General features: G+C 39.5%; 1 protein-coding gene across 3 annotated transcripts in view; it reads left to right on the forward strand.

Annotated features, from left to right (window-relative positions):
* The window catches only part of mipol1 (mirror-image polydactyly 1), a 43,285-nt gene that overhangs the window by 13,357 nt on the left and 5,678 nt on the right, over positions 1 to 24,250 (forward strand). For all 3 annotated transcript variants that reach the window (XM_060879653.1, XM_060879654.1, XM_060879652.1), the window contains exons 3-12: positions 1,426 to 1,510; positions 2,447 to 2,523; positions 4,702 to 4,912; positions 5,558 to 5,693; positions 7,039 to 7,144; positions 8,547 to 8,676; positions 10,707 to 10,740; positions 11,278 to 11,448; positions 15,157 to 15,255; positions 19,319 to 19,419. In XM_060879653.1, coding sequence (XP_060735636.1) covers positions 1,426 to 1,510; positions 2,447 to 2,523; positions 4,702 to 4,912; positions 5,558 to 5,693; positions 7,039 to 7,144; positions 8,547 to 8,676; positions 10,707 to 10,740; positions 11,278 to 11,448; positions 15,157 to 15,255; positions 19,319 to 19,419 — 1,150 coding nt within the window. The remainder of the gene's footprint in view (positions 1 to 1,425; positions 1,511 to 2,446; positions 2,524 to 4,701; positions 4,913 to 5,557; positions 5,694 to 7,038; positions 7,145 to 8,546; positions 8,677 to 10,706; positions 10,741 to 11,277; positions 11,449 to 15,156; positions 15,256 to 19,318; positions 19,420 to 24,250) is intronic.

The raw sequence follows: 24,250 nt of genomic DNA on the forward strand, positions 1-24,250 counted from the left end.
ATCAGTGAATCAATCCAAATTTATTTGGTAAAGCGCCCTTTTCTGAGGTCTTTGCAGTGTGCCTCGCCGAGAACTGCGAGACTATCGAAAGGTCGTGTTTGTGTGCTCGGTTTTATTTTTCCTTTCTTTTTTTTTTCAAAAGCTACTTTCTCATGTTTGTGATAAAGGATTATGAGACTGCTCAGCCCATACCTACTAGCTGAAAACTCTCCTCATCTCCTGTGTCTGAAACTCCTGTGCACAGGGCCAGCTCCTGCCCAGAGTCTATCACTGAGATTAATGGAGCCCCGTGGTGTCTCGCACAAAAAGCCAGTTGTCCGTTCACGCCTGACTGTGTCTGAGCTGAATAGTGTGTGAGCAGTGTGTGCTGGCTTACAACACAGGGATAACGTTCCGCTGGCATCTGCCCTGGGGGTCACCCCCCTGTCTAGCATGCAACCTCCCAAGACTGCCCCTCCTTCCCCCATATTCTGTCTGTCTATCTCTCCTTGTCTTTTGCAGTCAAACTCTATTCATTTTCTTTGTATTATTCCACATTAAACAGGAGACCAACTTATACTTGTTTTATACAAGTGTCAAAATGATCTCCAGCCTAAGTGACATGCGGCAGTTGGTACTGTATATGCATTGCATTGTGGGACAGCGATAAGAGAGAAGCTTGATGTAGGGCATCACGTCTTTGAATTAGCAGTTTGTGGCAGCTGATTGAATAAAGATCTCAGTTTGTTTGCTTTATGGTAGTACTGGATATTGGTGGATTGTGCATCCAGAACAAAGCTTTAGTGAACTCTTGCATTAGGTCTAATTAGCCTTTTGTCTTTGGCTTCACCACTAGAGGGTAGCCCAGTCCCACTGCTGCATGTGGCAGCACATCGCAACAGACTCTATCTCTGAATGTCAGCCGTGATCCTAATTGCCTCCTGCCTATTTGTTGCTTGCTTATGAATTAACTTGCATTTATGGAACTAAATTATCCCCCGTCATTTAATTATACCTTAGAAGCTGAAGTTTAATTGGCGCTTCCTAACAAGGATCTGATATGGCTTGAGCTGTATTAAACGTCTGTTTACTTTCCAGATAGCTAAAAGCATTAAAACGCTTGCATGACGGGATTACGATTTGTTAATTGCCCTCGTTCATTAGTCCTTCATAAACTGTTAGGTAGAGCTCTGGTACACAGTGGAGGGGATAAAGCAAAGTCTTGGAGCACAATTTTACTCTGCAAATTAAAGCTGCCTGTCTTGTTGTGCTGTCTATGCTCTAGGAGTTATTAAAGATCGCTTTCCACCTAGCACCCCTGAGATCATATTGACAGGCTATAATTAATACTAACCTTTCTAAGTCTAATGGAAAGAACCTGACTGAGTGATGAAAAGCATTTTTTTCCCCTCTCAGAAATTAATCATACCTTCTATATATTTCCAGCTAATCCAAAAGTCAATGAGGAACTGAAACAAAGGCTGCCGTCCCCTATAAAGCGCCATTGTTCAGAGACCACACCACAATCTGGGTAAAGATGCTTCTCTGCTCATTTTACATTGTTTGTCAATGGCTTTCACCCACAGGTGACAATTAAGCATGAGTTTTTAATATGAGGGAATGTTTATCAGTGTACATTGCTGCCAGTGATCATCTGTCGTAATAACATCTTTGCAGAGATGTTTTCTAAATCCAAAATGATGTTACAGTTTAAAAAAAAAAAAAAACAGCTGCTAGTTTAGTTTGTTCATATTTAAAATTGAATTCAAATCATTTCTGTTGTGAGGATGTATGTGTGCTGCACATAGGGAAATAACAGTACATCATATAGTGTGATATTGAGTTATAGCAATTATTGTACAGTGTACATTTGCTTTCGCTCCATATTTAGTTAGGTACAATACAGTTTTATTTGTACAGTGTCTCTCATATTACCTGTTGACTTGATGATGCTTGTTAAGCATTTTTATTTTCAAGCAACACCTGTTGGCTGTGGCTAGATATATATTGCATAGCACCTCTAATCAAGAAATGACAATCACAGGATGTACTGATAAAGTTTCACCACAGTGTACTGATGTCTCTTTCTAAGTCTAGAAACATTCTAATTTAATATAATTAAAAAACATTGTGTATACTTAAAATGTAAATAACAGGTTTCACTGACATTAGGATTTTTAATTGTGCATTTTAAATTAAGGGAAGCATGTTGTATTTTACTGGCTGAACACAATCTGTCCTTGTTGAGTCAGAACTCTCTTGCTCGCTCTCTCACTCCTAAGATCTGATGTTTACCTCATGTTCTACCTGTGCTCAGGGCTTTGAAAAGCAAGGACAAGTCCATCAAAGCATTCACAACAACATCCACTTCATGAATATCCTTCATCCTCTGTCCTTGTACGACATATCCGTGGCACCTCTTTTCAAGATGTCTTACTTGTCCTCTTTGCTGATATGCTGTCTTCAGGTTCTGCGGTCTGGGTTCCAGCCCAGATATCTCTCAAGCTACGTTGGAGACAGCGGCTCCGGAGAAAAAACTGAAAGGTATTTTGTTTTCAAAAGATTTGGTAATTGATTTTTATTATTTGTTTTCTTGTTCTTGTAGTATTTTCTCAAATAAACTATATAAAATGTTTCCATGAATGTCATGATAAATAAGTAAATTGTAGAAAACTCTTGTTTACGTTTATTTACATAACATTATGTTTTCCTCAAGTGGTCGCTCTGTTGTGTGTTTGGATAAATGTAGTACTCCATAATTCTATTGTCTCTTTTTTTTTTCCCCTCATTCCCACTAAAGCGTTTGTCTGTTTTGAACAAATGGCTCAAGATTTCAAAAAGAGCCTCCTTGTTTGTTCTCATGTTGTTCCATGCAATGCATAAACATTTATTTACAAGCGTAAATCACCTTCAACCACTGTGTCAGTCTGTCGTCTAATAACTTTGCTTAGGCCATAATACTATGGCAGAGCCACTATTTAGATAAACTGGTTGGAATGACAACACATGTATTTACCCACCCTTCACCAAACGCTCCCGATGCGCAAATTTATTCTGACACTCTGCTCAAATATACATTTGGACTCTTGCTAAACCACTTCTAGCTCCTCCTCACCACACAGATTTTAATAACCACTAGAACAGACACCAGAGACTGGAATAATAGTTGTAATTCTGTAATTATTCTTTGTTTATAAATTGTTTTTATTATTAATTGTATTAATTAATTACTTGTTTTGCTCTTGTATGTTTTTGTATGTTAGTATGGAAGTTTATGCCTGTTATGAAGAACTGCAATGTAATGACAGTTTGTACTACTTATGACACATAATGTGATTATTTCTATGCACTTAGTTTATTTTGAATTTCTTCTTGGCCAAATTCCCACAGGAAATAACTTCGGTCTTCTCCACAGTTAGATTAAATGCCTGTTCTCCCATTTGAGAGGAAATGCTACTTTAAACATTCTCGTACTTGGTTGCAGCTCAGCTACGTTTTGAGAGAGGGGGAATAAAATTAAAGAAGTAACCCAGGTTAAGGAACAATGTATCAAGAAGTCGCATATTTGCCATGTGACAAAAGGCTTATATAAGTGTGTTTGGCATTATTATTCATGGTTGAATTTGGTGTTTGCACTGGTGAGTCTTACAGAGAATACTAATAACTGTCTCCGGCAATCCTGAGACCAGAGCCCTAGCAACAAAGCTATGAGGCAGACCTCCCTGATCTCGACTTCAAAACCTGACCTTTCGCTAAATAATTGTGGCTGCTAAGCTGGAGCTTTTTGGACATCGTGGTTGCAAGGCTGTGACTCCTGCATCACATTGCATTTATTAATGCAGATGACACCCCCGTTTTACCCCTTTCTCTTTTTCTAGAGACTGTGCTTTTGAAGGAGTGACGCGCTTTAAGTAGTCGGTGTTTGAGTATGACTCAATTTGAATTGCATTGATGTTGAAATGATTTATGTATATTTTATAATCACAGGAGAGGCATTTTTCCCTGTGAAGCACTTGACCCTGGGCATTTTGTTTTTGAAATTGGCTTACAAAAAATAATATAATAAATAAATAAAACTCAAGTTTTTTTATGATTTTATCGCTTTTCCCCAATTTTGTTATCAGCCATGATCATATTCTACAATAATTGAATGATTATACAGAGTGCAAATGACTTCGATGTGTTAATGGCTGCTGTTGTGATTTTGATGGAGTGTGAATAGGGAGAGATTTCGTTGCAGAAGCGGTGAGAGAGTAAGAGAGAGGGCCAGCCCCTCAGCAGGCGAACAAAGCGAATCCTCAGAAAGGCTGCCAGCGAGACAGGCCTCTGTGTTTGTCTCCTAGCCTGCGACTCTGGCCCTGAGCGCTACAGAAACATTGACAGAGGAGCATGCTTCCCCTTGCTGCCAGTCATTCAGCCTAGCCCGCCACATTCCCTCGTGAAAGATGACCAGACCCAGTTTCCTTTTTGGAGAGCTGACGCAAAGCAGCCAAAAACTAACAGAGCTGCTTTTCAGCTGTCAGACCTTCTTCTTAAACCAGGAGAAAGAGAGTCTTGCGTGTTACATTGTCGCATGACGTTTCTCTCCACATAGTTTTGCTATTTCATGGGTGACACTTTTCACAAATCAGTGTGATCAATTCAATTGCTCCTTTACACAGAAATCAAGAGGAAATGAATTGTTTAGTTTTTTTTAAATACTCTCGTATTCTGCTTACCCAGGTGCTGACTCTCCCAGGGCTAGAGAAGACCCAGTGCGTGGACCCTTTCCACCACCGCCACCACCCCTACCAGCCCCAGCGAGAAATATAGAGGAGGTGGTGATGCTGTCCCCCCAAAGTGCCCCCACGCAGCACAGTCTGAACGAAGAGGAGACCGACAACAGTGCTGCCAGCAAATCACCCTCCATGACACCAGACCCGACAGCACCCAGGTCGGCACACTGTGCAGGAGAAACAAGGATATTGTCCTTTTTATTAAATCCAAACACACTTAGACAGACAGATCAAACTAAACAAATACAGTGCTCGCAGACTCTTCATAGAATTTGTTAAGAATTTGTTGCTCAACATGGTAGACTATTAAAGCAACATCATGAATGCACATAATTAACTTTCTGAATTTATGCATCTTTCAGCACTATTGATGTTTAGCTTCACCTATCTGACCTTTCGAATCTAACACAGCATTAGAGGTTGTCCTTAAAATATGTTTCCAGTAGTCCACGTCCATTGTGAGGTGGCTATAATTAGACCACAATGTGCATGTTCTTTGATCAATATATGAAACGTTGCATTTTCAGTATCACTTTAATAAGAACTGAATCAAATTTGTGGTTTAAAAGAGGGATGTAATTTACCTACCAATAGACCACAGTGATACTTTAATATTCGTTTAAAGGTCAACTGTATGATTTCCGTAATACCTCAAAAGTAAATAAGACGGTAATATTCTTGAAAGTTTGAAATTGCATCCCTTGTGTATTTGATAATTGCATGTCAAAATGTGACCGATTCAATTTTTGTTGCCAAGATGGGAGTTTAATTAGACCATTCTAATGAACTGTTGTCTTTTTTAGAAGAATCGCAGATAAGTACAATGGGAATTCCAAAGTTAGTCATGACACCAAAAGGCAAGTCCCATTTCTGGATAAAGAGAAGAACATTGCATTCCTGTTGAAGGAGCTGGACTCGCTACGAGACCTCAATAAGAAGGTAAAACTTGTATTTAAAATTAGAATCACTGTGTGAGTTTAGATTATTTCTATAGGCCTTTTACATATACCTAAAAAAAATATATATACATAGAGAAAAATCTAAACAACGAGTCTTAGTAAAGTTATGTGTCACTGCGGCTCTGGTGTTCATCTTCACACCATTCATTCAGTGAACCCTTGTGTTTGTGTTCATGGGGCATTTGTCATCCTGGAAGATTTTACTTCCACCAGGATAGAACTGTTTCTCAAGAAAGCATCAGTAGAATGCAGGACTACAGTGAAGTTTTTAGCTTTAAATGTGTTTAAATTACTTGTGTTTATATCAGTAGCATACTTTGCTGTCTTAATTTGGATTATGACTGTTGTTATATTTCGACAAATAAAATTGTCTAGATTTTAGGTCAATTATCAGGTTATTCAGTGCATGTACACCCATAATCTGATATCTATCCACAGATGACCAAAAAAGATCTGCCTGTAGGTCAGGATATAGACCTCTTGAGAAAACAGTATTAGGAACATGCAGCCCATCAAATCTTACTGTAACACAACTTCTGTTTCTTCTTTGTTCATGTAAGAAAATGAAATTAAACACTTTATTTTGCAACACACACATTTTGCTATATCAAAGTACTTTGATATCATCACTACCAGAAAATACATTATCACCACCTAGACTAGGAATTTTTAAGTTTTTAGATTACTTAAGTGCACTTTAAAACAAAGATCAGTTTATTGCCAGGATTGCCAGGTGTGATGCAGGCCTTTGTTGTGTCCTGCTCCTCTCACTGTGTCCATCTTTGCTCATCTGGAAACTCTCCCATAATGGGCCGGACTGGTGAGGCCCACTGACACAACTGTAATTGATGTCCAGGGATTGCAAGTAGCTGTGACTCCTGACAGAGAGGCAGGAACATGTCCTGAGAGTGTTTTCACTGGCAGAGATGTGAGAGAACCCTTTGAGGGTTCCAGCCCTGTCCACTTGTGTTTAAAATGTGGAGTTGGGACAAAAACAAACTGGGGAAAAATTTTTAAGACAGAAGGATAAATCTATCTATTTAGAAATCTGTAAAGTATCACGCTCCAATTCAGATTTATTGCCACGACACAGCAGTTTCTCTTTTTTATTAGTGGCCGAAAAATAATGTGCCAGAGAGTATAGTGCTGCAATTACCAAAGAGCAAACAGGAACAGTCTGAATGGATGTATGGGATTCACTTTGTTGAGAAATGCTGCCGGTTGCCAGAACACTTTCATACTATATCCGATCCAGAAAGGAGGTGACATTGCTCCCTCTCTCTCTTTGTATGTGTGTGTGTGTGTGTGTGTGTGTGTGTGTGTAGCTCCATGAAAAGCTGGCCCTGAAGGAGAAGGAGCTTGAGACTATGCGATTGGACAGCCAGCTTCAGGAAGAGAAACTTGGAGCTGATGCCTGTGAGAGAGCTGCAGGTAGGGAGGAAGACAAATATGAAGAATAAGACCTCTAAACACACACCGCTTTTATGAATTGATTTTGCCAGGCTTGTATTAATGTATATAATTTAGTACAAAAGAAGCTTTCATTCAGTGGTGTTTTTTTTTTTTTTTTTTTTTTGGTGTCTCTTGAAACCCCAAAGGTATTATGAATACACACAGCTATTAGAGCAAGACCGGCTACATTTGTCACAAATTATTTTATTGGAATTTACTTGCAGCTCATCTTTGCTAAACAAATATTTAAATCGGTTCGTGTTTTTTTTTTTTTTTTTTTTTAATTAAAAAAAACATCCAGAAAGCTGCCTATCATACTTTGATAGATAACAGACACAAGACTTATAGAGCACAATTAGGCAACTGTTGTTCATTTAATAATCACATGAACATGCATGTATTTGCCGCCCTCGTTTTAATATAATTTGCATGCCTCATGAAGGCAGTGTTTAAAGAGCAAATTCTACCAAAAATACAATATTGATTTCCTTACTGAACTTTGGCATGACTTAGCTGGAGGCTGCCTGTTTATCATTAAGCTGGCACATAGAGGGGAATTAGATGTTAATGGATACTGCTGCTACTTTTAGTGGGCTTCAGAAGATTGTTAGGTATAGAGATTCTGTAAGCTTTTGGATTTGATCAGACTGTCTCAGTGTGTGATTATTTTAGGAACAGGATGGAGTTGGCAAGTGTGTAACACGTGAGGAATGTAACCAGGGCACAAAAGCACGATTTACTCTGCTTCTCTGTAGACCTCAGATTCTGCAATGGATAAACATAAGAATAGAGCATTTTTTTCTGTCACAATTCAAAGCTTAGAATATAGTTTGAGCATCTTCTTAGGTATATTAAACATACAGACCCTAGAATAAAAAAAAGAAATTTTTGGACACACATTGATTTCCATCTATTTCTCAGAGAACTCGCCTGCTACTGAGGCCTTCTGGTCACTAACAGTGTGCCTCTTCTGTGTATGAGTAGTATAAGATGGTTCCTGACATGAGCCATGTGTAATTGCTTGCTCTCTCTTTAAAGTAGTGGTAAACCAGGGTGTTGTGATGCTGAAATTTTCATATAGAATGCCGTTCCTGGACATGACTCTGACTGCAGAGTATATCGCAGCTGCTGTTTTTATTACTCTGGGCACACGTGTGTCAAACCTGAGCAGAGGCAGCCATCTCAAAATGAGGCTCACTTATAGTTATTAATACCTCTGCCACAGTGTTTCAGTAGCAATAACCTTTTTCCCGAGGAGCTTAGCCTTGTTATTGTGCAGCTGGAACGCTGGTTTTGGCAATACAAGAGTAATAACCACCCATCTCTTTCTTTCACTTTCTTCCACTCTGTCTGTCTTTTTTTCTGTCTCCGTCTCTCTTAGCATTAGTGGAGGAGATTTATAAAGCTCAGAGGGAGAGGGACCAGGCTGTCATGGCCAGACTGCGGCTAGCTAATGAGGAACGGGATGAGGCTCTTCTCCGAGCCAAGAAGCTTCAAGAGGCAGCACTTGAGTATGTTCTTATATTATATTGATTCATGCAACCCATTAGGCCACTTTGCTTTGCATTGCTAAAAGATATCAGGTCTGGATAGATATCTGCTCACATTCAAACAGTCTTCTCATTTATCCAAGTTATATGAATTGAAAAGGTCTGGGGAACAAATAATTGAGTTGTTTTTTGTCCCATTAAACTTTTGTTCTTATTTAAAATTTATATTGACGTGAATGTGGTAATAGGAAAGACCAAGAAGCAGCAGGAAAATATACAAGAGTCTTTCCATACCTTTCACTTCAAGCCTGTGTTACAAACCAAATCTAAAAATTTCAGGCCTTTTGTACTGGTGCTTTAGGGCTTTGTGAACTGCATCCAGGGTGTGGGTTTACTTGTTAGCCCTATGGGAGGCTGCTTTGTTCCTGCTGTTGCAGGACATGCTGGATAAATGGACTCGGGGGTGAGAAGGGTGAGGAGAGAAATCCAATATCGACTGGTTTGGAAATATATCAGTCGGGTGTGACATTTCATAAGAGTCCCTTCACCCTAGTGCTGTCTTGTCAGTCAAAAGTTGCACTGCATAGGAAATCAATCAAGTCCTTCAGCTCAGCGGATATTTACCGTTAACACCCTGCCTCGACTGCCCTAATTAATGTGATGATCTTTTTCTGTTTGTCTAGTTTGCAGGTGCAGGTAGTTATAAGTTGAGAATGCTCTTCTTAAACAGTGGGAACGTTTAAAGCTTAAAGCTGATTTGTGCACCTGTAAGAGATAGCAATAGATAGAACAGCTTGGAGGCCATTATAGCTTTGCAATTCTGTACTTTGAATTCTGCGGTTAACATGCTTAGCACGCATAATTCGATCTATATCACCTCAATACTTGTTTTTTTTTAACTTCTATCCTGCTTTTACATATTAATTGTTTTGTATATTCTACTTACCAAATCACACACACTCATGATTTAATGATAATTCCTTAGATCACTCAACTATGCTGCTGTAATTGAGTAGCATAAAATGGTTTTCCTGTCATTCCTTTGAACACCAGATCACGCTTCAAAATCTAATTATGCAAACATCTTTGTCAAGGCAGAAATGCATCGCCCATATCAGCCTCCCTCTAGAAATGGTAATTGATGGCCAAGTATGTAGAATCCCATTATCACTGGGAATCTTTGGGAATGGGAATGGCAGGGCATGTATTAAAATCTTATTTTCACAGGTCACTGCTTGGCCTGTGTGTGAATGAGTGTGTACCGTTATAATGGGAGGTGATCCGTGTAATGCCTTTGTAAATTATATGATTGGTTGTTGTTTTTCTGCCAGAGAAGGTCTGGAACAGTCCGATTTACTCTCTAAGGAAAGAACTACCTAACCAGTAGGATTACTGCAGTTTCTCAGGAAATTTATCAGGTTTCTAAAGTAGACACATATACATGCTTGTATAGAAAGTAAGCATCATGATTGTTAGTTGATGCATGTTACAGAAATGTTTATGTTAAATTGAAATAGCTGGAATAGATGACTGAGGTTTTATTATCCTTGTGTATTGCTGTAGCTTGCGCACCAGGCTTCTCATACACATGGGAGATAAAACACACAGTGAGATATTTAAAAGTTAAACTTATCTGTGATGCACTAGGCACTGGGCTCTGTAATTAAAGTTGTCTTTACCTTATAAAACGCTCAGTACCAGAAGGGTATAAACAGTTCAGTCCTAATACGTTTTGCTTCTTTTCTGCACATATGAACATTTGATCCCCGTGGTCATATAGTGTAGTAAACATTAATATCTTAACAGTTCACTGTCAGTGCTGAGCAGAATGGGCATTATTGTGGAATAATAGCAGGGGCTGGTGGCACTTTTCATATGCTGGAGTGTCTTCTGCACCACACAGAAAAACCAACAGAATGCAATTACTGGCTTTAGGAAGTGATCTCATTTTGCCAAGTGCAGGAAAGGAAACTGATGGAAGCTCACTACATTTCATTTCTGTCTTTCTCTCACTCTGTTTCCCCCTCCCTGCCTTCACCTTTCTTTTTCAGGCTGGAGAATATTAACCCAGAGGAAACTGACATGGTAAGCCCTTTGGAGAATTTTTATGTGGTCTTACAGTTTTTCCACCAATACCATTACAGTGAGTGTGTTATATGGCAAAACGACCTTAAGAAACAAAGGATTGGGAATGCAGCTTAAACTGCTATCAAATTTAAGTGTAATTCTTTGTTTGAAGTTAGAAATGAGAAACCTTTTAACAAGAATCAAATGGTGAATGTTATCATTGAATAAACATGAACAAGATCTCTGCCTTCCTTTCCTGTCCAACTAATAAAAGCCTAAGGAAGAGTAAGTATATGTTGCCCTTTCTTGAAGTTAGTCTTCTTTTTATTCAAATTAATGAAGTGTGTATGTGTGAGCGACATTGTGGTGACAATTAGCTTGCCAATTTCAGACAAACTGTGGCTAATTGATTAAAAACTAAGACAGCCAATTATTTTTCTTCTGGTTACTGTGGTTAATAATATAATTTTATCATTTATACAGGAGATATTCACAACAATAATTAGGGGTGGGGGTGTGTGTGTGTGTGTGTGTGTGTGTGTGTGTGTGTGTAAGGACCTGGAGGAATTACTCAACAGAGTGAGCAGTGCGGATTCTGCCTTGAGCATTGAGCAGAGTGGTATGGCCATCCTAGAGCGCATTCAGAGGGCTAGGGAGCGCCGCTCTAAGATCACCTCTGAGGAGATGAAAGCTGTCATAGAAGAGCGAGACAATGCCTTAACCAGGGTAGGAATCGTTATCACAGTCAACACACACATCACGCTCAGTCAGGGTCAGCCTTCGCTGCTTAAGATTTCACACACACTTGTCGTTTGCCAAGCCTGAATCCTTTACCCCACAGAAGATCAAACACTTTTATTTAAATATTGACTGTTCACCATTCAGTATTTTAACACCTCTGTAAGATGACTTTGATAAACAGTCTATAATAGCTTTTATTATAGTGCATATAGTGTTTATTCACTGATCCAGCCTTAATTTGAGAACCAACACAGCAACTATGTAATTCACATGTAGTGACAAATATTGCTGCATAACCTCAAATATTTGATATATCATTCCTACACACATATTTCAATCAAATGAAAACAAACAAGCAGGTAGCCAAATATTGACATCCAGATATTTTACTTCATCACAAAGTTCAAGCGTGGGCCAACATATTTGTCCGCAGTTCTTGGTTGATGGTTCCTGGCCATATTACATAATGGCATATAAAATTCAATTTAATTGTTCCAATATAATCTGGGTCATATTTTTCTGATGCTTGTGTTTGTGAGTGTCACAATATTTTTGCATTACATTATTTTAAACACACTGTAAATAATCATACATTTGAGCCACTATTAAATGGCACTGATTTTCATTATTGTCTTAGTGTCAGCAGAAAGCCTACTAAACTGTTCCTTCCCTTATTTGTGGGATGATTTTGCACCATTAGTGTGACACCTTTCCTAGGATGGTGCATGTAGTGTAGCGTAAATCTGTTTAAAAGTTTTACATTTTTTTAGGTGAACAATAACATTGAAGAGAGAAAGGGTTGCATGCTTGTATCAAGGAAAAGTAGATTTTGTATCTAGTTGTTATCACTCACATACACAATATAATTTACTACAGAATTTATTCATTAATTCATTCTCCATACAAATCCAAATACATATGAGTTTCTATACTGTAATTTGCCCATTGCAGTAAGTGTTCATACATACTTGCTTCAGTTGTTAATTCTCAGGTGTATTTATGCCTGTTATGAATTGCCTTGTAGTGATCACAGGATTCTGATATTTTTCTTAAAACAGTCTAATTCTGAACGTCATGTCAAAACATGTACTGTTTGGGTCTACAACTGTATACCGTAATGATTTCTAATCATATTGTCTGGTGCAACCCCAAAAAGCGTGGCTTCCGTTTAAGGTCTGGCCATGAAGTTGCTCATTAGGGATCTAAATCTACAGCCAGATTTCTGTGAAGCTGTCATAAATTGGGGTCCTTTCTATAAAATTCCTTGGGGAAGACCTGCCTGGATACAAGACAGAAAATAAGGCATGTGGAGAAGAAAGGCAACATAACAGACTGAGCCTATGCTGTGCTACTTCGGTGATGCCACTGAAGGAAAGCTGTCTTTCTTTCACTCCTCTAGCTGTTTATAGAAACTCGCATATGGATGATTACGGAGTCTGGCACATAAGAAATCTCAGTATTTCTTACATCTTCCAAACACTGTTTTGAACTTCACTACTATTTTGCTATTTCTCCATGTTCTGTCTGTTAGCATAAAGCCACTAGATTCTGCAGAAATCAAATGTGGATTTGTACCTTTTTATGACTTCTTTAACAGTTTCAAGCATACACACACATTATATATAGTGTACTGGTTATTAGACTCCTCTAATTGTTTTCTCCATTTCAGAGATAAATAAATCTTATATTAAGAGAGGCCAAGTATATGGAATGATGTAGAATCTGTATAAAATGGTATACTGAGTAAGCAAAGTTAACCTGCAAGGCCAGGTGTAATCTGTCTAACTCTACCCAAACCCTACTTCTCTATTGTTGCAATCCCCCAAACTATCAGAGATTTCGATGAAATAGTGCCCTGATTTTTCAGCAAGGCCAAAAACCCATCTACAGGGCAATTTCAGAAGTATGTTGCAAACGCTGGCCTAATCCCTCTGAGGCAGAGATGGGTCCCCTCTCTATCCTTAAGGATTTCGCTCTCCCCTGCCGCTTCGCCCATCCCTCTCTTCATCTCGCAGGGATTAGCCACCGGCAGCAGGCAGAGGGCCGCCACATCCCTCCGGCCTGCTGGAATATGAAAAGCTGGATAAGTGTTGGGAGAAATAAATCTTATTCTCACTTCCCTCCTATCCTTGAAGTGAATGCTCAGAATAAGATGTGCTTCGTTATGTCCCTGTGCCTGATACGCTTATTGAATTTCTCCTGATATTGATAGAGTGCTGATGTTAAAGTAAGAGAGGAAATGAAATCACCTCTCTAGATGATTTAGGCCATTCTGAATGTTCTTGAAATTATATTGTGTGGATTTGCCCCCTCACTCAGTATGCTATTATGTGCCTTTAATGTTCTTGTACTGACTGCAAATGACTATCAAAATCCTGTGATTCAGAATCGACTGACTGACTGATTCATAGTGGCAAATTCAAGACTAACTTGCTTAATGTGTCTGCTCTCATGCCTAATTTCTCTCGGATTGTGGCTATTTTTGGGGGGCTAGCAGCAGGAGAGGTCTTTGCGTCAGAACAGGGGCGCATTCTGATTTAAATACGTTTCCCCCAAAAACATCTGTTGCCTGAGAGCCATAACTCAGGCTGACACTAAAGAGGAGCTGTGTGTTTTGTCTGGCCGACCGCGGTATTATTTTAGTCTGCAGAGGAAAGGGCCGGGAGTGGGCTCGGTGGCTGAAGGCCTTGTTTGCATGGACAGTGGGCTTTGTGGCAGCTGGATGCCGAAACACTAGGACTTGTCAGGGAGCGAGGATGGTTTACATTCCTAGTAAGTGTCCCTCGGTCTTGGTATGTGCACATTGAGAAAAGCACATATGGACGGGTCTAAAACAACCCAGCTTACAATAATACTCAGCAAGGGGCTGTCGCATCACAGTGTTTATATTGTCTGTTGCTCAGTCTGTCTGTCAGTGCTGCCTTCAGTCCTGTTGCTGTGTAAGAAAAGAGCGAATGGAGCCGAATGTATTAGGGTTAGAATTTTGTGAGTGCTTTATGTTGTTGATCATTATGTAGCTTCAAATGATTTACCCTAATATATGGATGATATAGCTAAATATTTTACCTCACAGATCCACTTAAAATGTGTATATTTTTCTTCTATATTATTTTGAACTACACCACCAATGAATATGTTTCTCTAAGGATTACATACACAGAGAGTAATATCAGTGGTGTGTGCTTTACAGTAAATGTAATAACAACTAAGTCTGAGGGCTAGTAACCTGCTGAGATTTCACCTCTCATTGAACAGCTTTAGTTACACACTGTTTCACTGCAACATGCTCTTACTGAGTCTGCAAGGCACACTGTAAATATTAGTTCAGCTCTGTATGTTAAATAATAATAGCGTATAAATTGTGTACAGGGTGCAAAGTTTATTTATTTTACTCAAAATACAAACAGTGGGTAAATAAAAAGGCCAAATCTGGTATAAACATGAACAATGCATTGAGTTTGACCTTTTCTTTGTCCATGCATGCTTGTAATGTTTCTGGATCAGTCCAGAAAGAAGCTCCAAAGTGAATGCGAAAAATGAGTTACTGGGATGAGGATGAATCATCAGAAAAAAAGAATTCCAAAAGAGCTCCTTATATTATCCTGCTTAAGAGTGGTTCTCATTACCATGCTCAGTTATGCTGTGATGTCTTTGAAGTGCTTCCTTTCTTAGTGTTCGTATCTGCCTCTGCAGTGCAAGTGCCTGGACCAAGAGCTTCTTCACACCAGAGAGCTGAGCCAGGCCAACACACGTCACTTGAACATGGCAAACAATCAGGAACAAGTGCACAAGGTAAAAACTGTATGTATGCATGCTTAGTGTCACCTACTGAACACTACATTCTTAAAAATAGACCCTCAATACAGATTAACCCTGATACACTGACTGCCCTCAATCATCAGCCCATTAACTAATCAGACATATTATTTATTAATTTGTATTGATTTGGAGCTGGAGTTTTAGTGACTAGCAGGACCATAACAGTAGTGTTACCCACGGTTTTAAGGTGACTGTGCGCTCAGCAAGCGGCGATGCCTCACTACATGTCTGTCGGGGAGGAGCAGGGCAAACATAGCGCTGTTTGATTTGCTGTATTTATCTGATGCAGCCGGAGCCCTTGAGTTAAATGCAGAGTGCTGTAAAAGGGCCGTCATTAGATAGAGCTGGGTAAACACACTCTGAGAGAGGACATTTCACCAGGGGAGCAGTGTCAGGGCCACGACCTGGGGCACTGGCCCATGCACACCAATTTCACTTTAACTCCTCCGAACGCACTGGTAGAGACGTGCATGAGCCATGTGCTGACACTTTATATAAAATATCATCTGTTTTCATTAAGCTTGGTGCAATATGTTGTTTTCATCTTTAATTTGATTTTTGGTATCTATAAAAAGTTTGATCAAAATCCCTCCTCCGTGTATAGATATTAAATATAATTGGCTCAATGATTCACTTGTGTATAGAGCCATCTTTTTAACACTGTAGTATTAGTTTCATAATGTATCATACACATGATTTCTGTGTAGTCTTTACATGTATGCAAATCATCCAGTGTTTGCAGATAAATATTTGTAGTTGGATTTTGTTGTAGATTATGTTGTTTGGTAAAGAGAATTCTGATGGTGTAATCCATCGACCTGACAATGCTATTAGTCAATTAAAAACATTTCATTTATTTTGAATTGTAGCTAAACGTGTTGCACATTGTTGTGACATGGATTTACAATAAGTAAACATATATGAAATTCTATATCATTATATATCAAGTCCAGTTTCAGTCTTTGGTCAAAGCTTTTCAAGGTCTTCTGATTTCTGATTTACAATTAAGGTGCTTCAAAGAATGGCTTATTAGGGAATATATTAAATTTTGTTATTAATGTAGCACTTGGTTTTTCTTTAAATCCCCTTAATTACAGATTGACTCTTGGGATTACAGAGTGGGGTTTTTAATTTAAAATGAAATGGGAACAGCTGTCGAAAAATTACTCAACAGTGCTAGGAACATATCCACAAAACAATTTAAAAATGAGCAGGACTTCTGCTTATCGACTGACATTTTACTTAAAAAAAGAGAGGGAGAATAGCATAGAAAATGTTGTACAAAACCCCTATTCAAAAATCGTTATATCAAATTTGGAGCACATAAGCTTTGAGAGATTTATTCAGGATGAATATTAAGAGGTAGGTTTTAAACTGTCACTCATATCGTTAACACTGTTAACTGTAATTCTTTTTTGCAATTATGGAACAAGGAATAAGAAACTTAACAGATGGCAGGATGTTATTATAGTATATTTTGCAAAGTAAGCAAGTTACTCGCCAAGAAATTGTCACTTTGAGTTTCAGTTGAAGAAAACCTGAGGCTATTCACTCTTATCTCTTATTACATCTCTGCCTTCCTTTAGCATCTGTACAAGAACCTGTTAAGCAGCCATTTCAGGGGCCTACACTAAATGTTTGTTTGTGTGTGTGTGTGTGTGTGTGTGAGTGAGCAAGACAGAGAGGGAGCTCTAAAAGCTCAGGGTGGAGTGCTGATGTGGGGGTTGAGAATGGGCTTGAAGTGGCTGCAGAGGTCAGTAGAAGCAGGCTGTTGTTGAGGGCTTTGCCCTTGCCCTGAACCACCTGTGTTTGCTCTGCAGCTTTTCTCTTAGAGCACTGACGGCCACACAGTGATCACACAAGACTGCACCAGTTCCCAAGCCGCTAACACACTAAACCGTTATTGCAGCTTCCACTAACCTCTCCGAGATCAACCACCCCCATGTAAACAGGATTCTTTTAAATCGCTTTATTTTGATAATACTGGACAAAATAAATATTGAACACTGTCTTCTATATAATAAGCCCTTTAAAGATAAAAGATAACAGGCCACGGTTTTTCATTATACTCCTCAGAGATGAGTGTTCCTCCAGAATTTATTTCTTCCTGATCTTTGATCACCACTTTCCTCAGTAACTAATATTGGGCATTAGACTAGTCATACTGTATTCCAGGGATTCTATATACATCACTGTTTATCTGAATTCTAGCAATTAAGAACAGAAAATTTTACATTTCTCTACATTTTAGAAGATGATTGATTAGTAAATAAACAATGAACCTGGTTAGCTCTCAGAGTGCAGCACTACTGATGGTGTGTGACACTGCTGACTCTCCCCACTGGGGCCGAAAGGCCATGTTCTGCCCAGCACTGCCCTACCCAGCAGCCTCTCCTAAAGGTCAAGGCAGCCCTTCTCCTTTACACGGAGCAATCTCTACAGGTTAAAACACCACTCTGTGGACCTCATTTGGATAATATTATAATGAATGCTGATAAAATACATATGATTAAAAGAATCTGCCTTTGAAGTTGAGCTCCGCTCCCTGTTGGAGAAAAGTACATATTGACTTTAGAGGTTAGCGTCTTTTTGATGTTCGCTTTGACTTGCGAGACCTGCACTCCAGTAATTAGAACGATTGGGCTGCAGTGACAGAAGCTGCAAGCACTTAGGGCAAAGGTGTTTATAGCACTCACTATACAGCAGTCATCCTGCAACTCCACAACACATGCCAGCTTTTTCTGTCTGTACAAAGGACTTTTTTCAGCTAAATAGATTTTTTCCCCCATAAAAAATGTAGATAAGAATGTGTACTCAAATTACACGTGATGCAGTAGCTTATATAACATTTATATAACTCTGTCAGTGAACACTGTTATTGGGCAATGCTTATTTATTTATTTATTTAAATGAAATGCTTTGGTGAAATACAGCATAAGCTACAGCTTTTATAATTATTTGAATGCTGAAATCCTACTGGGGAAGTCTGTACACGACAGGATTTCAGGTTAAGCCTAGTGTGTTATCACTCTAAGTGTATGGAGTAATACAGTACTCCTTTATACAGAAGATAAGGCCCAGAGATTCCCATTCACCAATCCTATATCGTACATCGCAGGGGAAATTTAGATCATCTCTACTCTCAAACTCTCACCGTAACAATAAACCACATTTATAAAACTGCTATGCAGCAACATAGGCTTTTTTTTTATTATTGTCCCTTTCACCTTTGTCTGTGTCTTCCTCTCTTCCAGCCCCCCCTCCTCTCATCATAGAAATATTTAGTCAATCGCAGGCATTTACAGTAGGGCAGGTTGTTGTGTTTGTTTAGACAACCTTCATTGTCTGTCCCTGTGCTCCCAGCTGTTGGGAGGGTGAGACCAACAATGGATCTGTTTTCAACGGCTGGTCATTAGCAGGAGCTTTAGTACTGGTCAGGTTTAAGCAGGGGACAGTGTTTACCCAGCCTCCCCTGCAGCCTGTGTCACCCAACATGCTGTCTCTGAGTAGGTGCTGAATGGGAAGACAATGGAGTGAATTAGATCCCCCTTGGAGTGAGTTCCTCACCATGTATGAGTGAGAGAAAGGGAATGAATGAATGAATGAATGAAAGGTTGTGTGTGTGTGTGTGTGTGTGTGTGTGTGTGTGTGTGTGTGTGTGTGTGTGTGAGAGAGAGAGAGAGAGAGATACATGGGGAAAGATTTTGGCAGCAGAGATAGCGCAGCTGAGTTCCACCGTCCGTTTTGAAAGAGCAATTAAAATTGGCAGTTGAGATAAGAGAGGTACATGTGTGTAATCAAATTACAGTCCATAAAGTGGTATTATCAACACTGTGGTGATTCTTAAGTGAAACTGATTCAGAACTGCACAGTGTGTAATTATTAGCAATATTCAATTATACTACAACCTGGTGTTAATAAAGGACTTGTCACTTTCTAATTTTATACCAGCTAACTAATAAATAGCTCATTCATTTATTGATATGATATTGCATTGATATGCATTGTTTTAAAAACCATTCTGCTCTATGTGTAGATTCAGTTAGAATTGGAGGCTGTACAGAGAGAGAGGGATATTGCTATGGAACATGGGCACAAACTGTATGAGGAGCTCCAGGCTATGCGTAGGTGCCACAGGTGGGTCATCCATCCCTACAACACTTACACAAGCACACACACACTTCACAGTTCTCACACAACAAACACTCAGCTCCAAGCGTGCTTACTTTACTTCATGCTCAAGTTTGCATTAGTGATTTAGCCTCTCTTAGCAATGCCACTGAATTTTTATTTATTTATTTATTGTAAATGGAAACACGTACACCATTTATTATAAAGTCATAGTATCTGTGTTTAATACTTTTTTGTATAAACAATACACAAATCTCAACTCTCCTCCCAATGGAGTGTATGTATATGTATAGTTACATATACCAGTGACTTCCCTGTGACTGTTGCACTTTGCTCTTTCTCTCTGTTATTTGGGGTTTTTGTTTGCTTGCTCTTTGCTGTGCAGGCTCACTCTCTTTATCTGCTACAATCTCTTTCTTTTGCTCTCCCTCAGTTTTTCAGACTCTCCTGAAAGACTCTCCATATTCCAACTCTCATCACCACCATTCTTCTTATTAAAGCAGGCAGGGAAGCATTTATTGAGCCAGCTCAGCAACACAGTCTAAAAACAGATAATAAATACTAAAACTTCATTTCATATTCACTGTGTGCCTTAGTGTGGAATGGAAAAAAAAAATCTGAAAATAGGTAGCCATGGAAATTCAACATCTGAATGAGTGAAATGCATTTGAAAATATCATTTTGATCTGTTCTTTTTCCAGTGCAATGCTTCCCCATGCATTGTCTTGTGGGCAGTCTCTTGGACTGTCAGTAAATTTAAAATGCATGGATTATTATTCATTCATCTTCTACCGCTTATCCGAACTACCTCGGGTCACAGGGAGCCTCATCTCAGGCGTCATCGGGCATCAAGGCAGGATACACCCTGGACGGAGTGCCAACCCAGCGCAGGGCACACACACACACACTTATTCACTCACGCAATCACACACTATGGACAATTTTACAGAGATGCCAATCAACCTACCATGCATGTCTTTGGACTGGGGGAGGAAACCGGAGTACCCGGAGGAAACCCCCGAGGCACGGGGAGAACATGCAAACTCCACACACACAAGGTGGAGGCGGGAATCGAACCCCGACCCTGAAGGTGTGAGGCGAACGTGCTAACCACTAAGCCACCGTGCCCCCCTTGGGTTATTATTATTATTGCTGCTTTATTCTGTTGTTTGGAACCTTGACCACAGACAGTTGACTAGCACCTTGACTCAGATTGTTTTGGCCCCTGGTACCATGCATACAAGTACATATTTGAGACTTTTGTGTAGGACTCTGAAGCAGAATCAAGATCTGAAATTGGTTCACTAAGATAGACACCCACATATCTAGACTGTTCATCAAGTATTCGCGTCATATACTTGTGTTTTACCTGTCAGCCAGTTGAAGATTGAAAGAAGATAAATACATTTGGCTCCTAAACTGGTCCTTCTGGTTTGGGAAGCTGTATCCTGTTCTAAGGAGACGCATCCTTTTCCTTCAAGGATTTTTTTTTTTTTTCAATTCAGAGTGTACCTGTATTTGCAAAGATGCGGCTGTTCATGCAAACCCTCAAGCAATTTTGTCTGTTCTAGAAGAGGAGCAGCTAGACATTGTACTCAGTCACACAATCTGCATTGTGATAGGGAGCAGGAGCAGGACTGAACCCCCTGTTTCAATGTGGCTTTGGGGTTGGACCTTTAAATGGAGAATTCCAGGCCCAACAAAGGCCAGAAGATGTTGTTTGCTCTCAGGATTGGTCGGCCAGCTCCATTGTGCCTTTTATTATAACAGACAGTTCAAGTCAGATGAAAGGCCAGAGAATAGATGAGTACATGCAAGATGGAATGTCAGTGCTGTGAACCTTTGGCTTTGGCACACCATCTGCTTTACCCATAACTATACAGTTAAGAACAACACTGAGGTGATTTTGTGCAGCCAGTTTGGTTTGATGCGATGTCATTGGAGGTCAGGCTTTGTGCAAGTATAAGGTGCTTTGTTTGAGTGTAAGCCAGGAGCAGAGGGAGTCAGAGCTGGTCTGGACATGGATTAACACCCTGGTCCCCATACGGTCCGTCTCCCCAGAGATCAGTCATCATTAGAGAGAGCAACACCCCAGTCTGTCAACACCTCAGCACAGCATACATGGCTTTATACACTGTATATACAATGCTGTGGCATTAGACTTAAAGCGGAAGTTATTTGGCCAAAAGGTAATTAGATGGTTATTTCCTTAAAGCTCTGGATTTGAAATAATTAATAATTTACTTATTTAAAAATACAAAGTACACACATCATTACACACCAACATCTATGCTAGACTGGTTAGTTATGCTAAGGGAAAAAAATATATTTTCTGTATGCCAGAGAAATGGAACAAAAACAGGAATTGGTCTCAGTATATGTCTGTATTTGTTTCCTTTTCCATTCTGTGCTACAAAATATATTTTGTGGATTTTCTAGAATGCCTCTCAGCAAGTGAGCTCCACTGAGGAGAAAAATATCAGAACACTAATTCAAAACTCACAGCAGTGCCTCTGCTTTTTTTCTGTCAAAACGTTAGACTGCTATATATACTGGGAGGTGAGCGCTGCTAGAGGTGGTGTGTGTTGAAATTGTGTGTATAAGAGACCATCATTGCTTTTATATCAAGAGCTGTTGGAGTGATATATGGCTTATGAGGAGGGGCTGAGGATGAGGTGTGGCTACATGTTGGTTTCTGTCCAGTGAAGGTTGCTGTGGATACCTGCACTTAAAGAGGTGGCGCTCTCTCTCTCTCTCTCTCTCTCTCTCTCTCTCTCTCTCTCTCTCTCTCTCTCTGCTTGCATTTACTTTAAAAAAAAAGGTTTGCTGCAGGTAATTCTCTGTTAAAGGCAATTTTACATAGGCTTTTGGATACCATGTTGTTCTGATGTTAATATTTAACCCGTTTCCACAGTCGTAGAGGCAGGTTCATTGGGATCCGGCCCCTTTGATTAGTTATCTTATGATTCTGGTTAATGTTTTACACAGTGCTAGACCTGATGTCTGCCGGTCCATACAGAAATTAGAGCAACGCACACACAAGCCATTAAACCTTAGGCAGGTGTAGACAGGCACACACTGACATATCACAGATAAGAACAAAACAGGAGCTGTATAAACTGGTGTGCTGATTACTTCGTTACTTCTGCGGAACTAAAATGTGTTGTACTATTTTAAGCTATTTTTAGTTGAACTTGCATAGATGTTTGCATGTAGTGCAATTCAGAACATCATATATAGAGCTTTGTGCAACCTGTTGTTACCTGAAAATTTCCTTTTGTTCCTTTAGCAGCCAGTGGGAACCTGTGTGGTCAGTCTGCTGTGTATCTCTTCTGGTCCTCATTGAACAGCCTGTTTGTGCTACTCACTTGTACGGATAGCAGGCTTCCCCCCGACTAAACCAAACAGGCTTGGAACCATTTAAGGATTATTTATTTAATTACATTTAATGAATTCTCATAAAACACTGGGAAAGGGGGCTGGCGTGGAGAGGAAACTGAGTCGAGTGTACATGTTTGTGGGTGAGAGTTGGGGGAGGATAAGATAAGATAATCCATCGTAGGCATTGCTTCTCTGCCCTTGTTTGTCACTGTCATTGGACCTTCGTACCCAATATGTTTGCATTTAATTAAACAAAGCACACAACTTTACATCACTTCCTTGGCTATCAATATCACATCAGAATTGATTGCCTCTTGCTTTCAAAAAAGCAAAGGAGAAGCATGACATGGAAACCTCTTTGAAACTAATTAGAAGGACAAGAGGACAGAATGAGTAATATGACATTAAGGCAAAAACACACACAATGTCGAGGCTAAATGACAAAGACCAGTGGCAATCAATCTAGCTTCATTCTGTCAGGAAAACCACAGCAGACCTCTGTAGTTGAAGCAGAAAAGAGAGGATTAGCTTGCATTGTTTTCTAACAGTGTCCCATTATTAGGCATATTATGTGATGAGGTTTTTCTGTTTATTTTGGGTCTTCCACCTGCCTAGGTTATTAATGACATATATCACATAATAAAAGACCTGTAACTGACAGTAGTACCACATGCTTTTTATATGCCTATCTTGAAAAAGGCAAGCTATTCCTGTTATTTTCTGCATGGTGCTTTATTTTACATTACCCATTTACATTTACAGCATTTAGCAGACGCCCTTATCCAGAGTGACTTACATTTTTATCTCTGAGCAATTGAAGGTTAAGGGCCTTGCTCATGGGCCCAGCAGTGGCAGCCTGGTGGACATGGGAATCAAACTCACAACCTTCCAATTGGTAGTCCAACACCTTAACCACTAGGCTACAGCATCGTTTCTTTTTGTTATTTATTGTGACTCTGGATGATTGATGTCATTTAATGCAGGAAGTAGGTAACTATTGCAAGAGTTTTTAGCTGTTGTACAAATGTATGTTGGTATTTTTCCTGAGAAAACTGATTTGAAATTAATTGCCATGTTAGCTGAGTCTGAATATTTCTCCATATTTTTCTCCCTTCTAACCCATTCATTTTTCTGTTTCTTGTCTCTCATTGAAAAATGCCTATTATCTATGTGAAACTGAAGTGTGTGTGTGCTACAGCACAGTGATGCGGGCAAAACTATAATGTATTCCACCGCCATTCTGCTGCATTATTACCCCCAGATATTGTCTCATGTACCGACCTTCTGTTCCAATATTAGATATGTCAGTTGGCTTACAGTGTTGATACAGAGTTCCATTTCTCACCTGCAGATAAACTGGAGCATGCTCTCATTGTATGGGTCAAGTTGTGTGTTTGTGTAAGGAACTTTGGTATGGTTTTGGCCGTTGTCATACTGTATGTGGTGCTGTGAAGGA

This window comes from Tachysurus vachellii, chromosome 10, assembly GCF_030014155.1.
Source record: "Tachysurus vachellii isolate PV-2020 chromosome 10, HZAU_Pvac_v1, whole genome shotgun sequence".
Taxonomy (NCBI): Eukaryota; Metazoa; Chordata; class Actinopteri; order Siluriformes; family Bagridae; genus Tachysurus; species Tachysurus vachellii.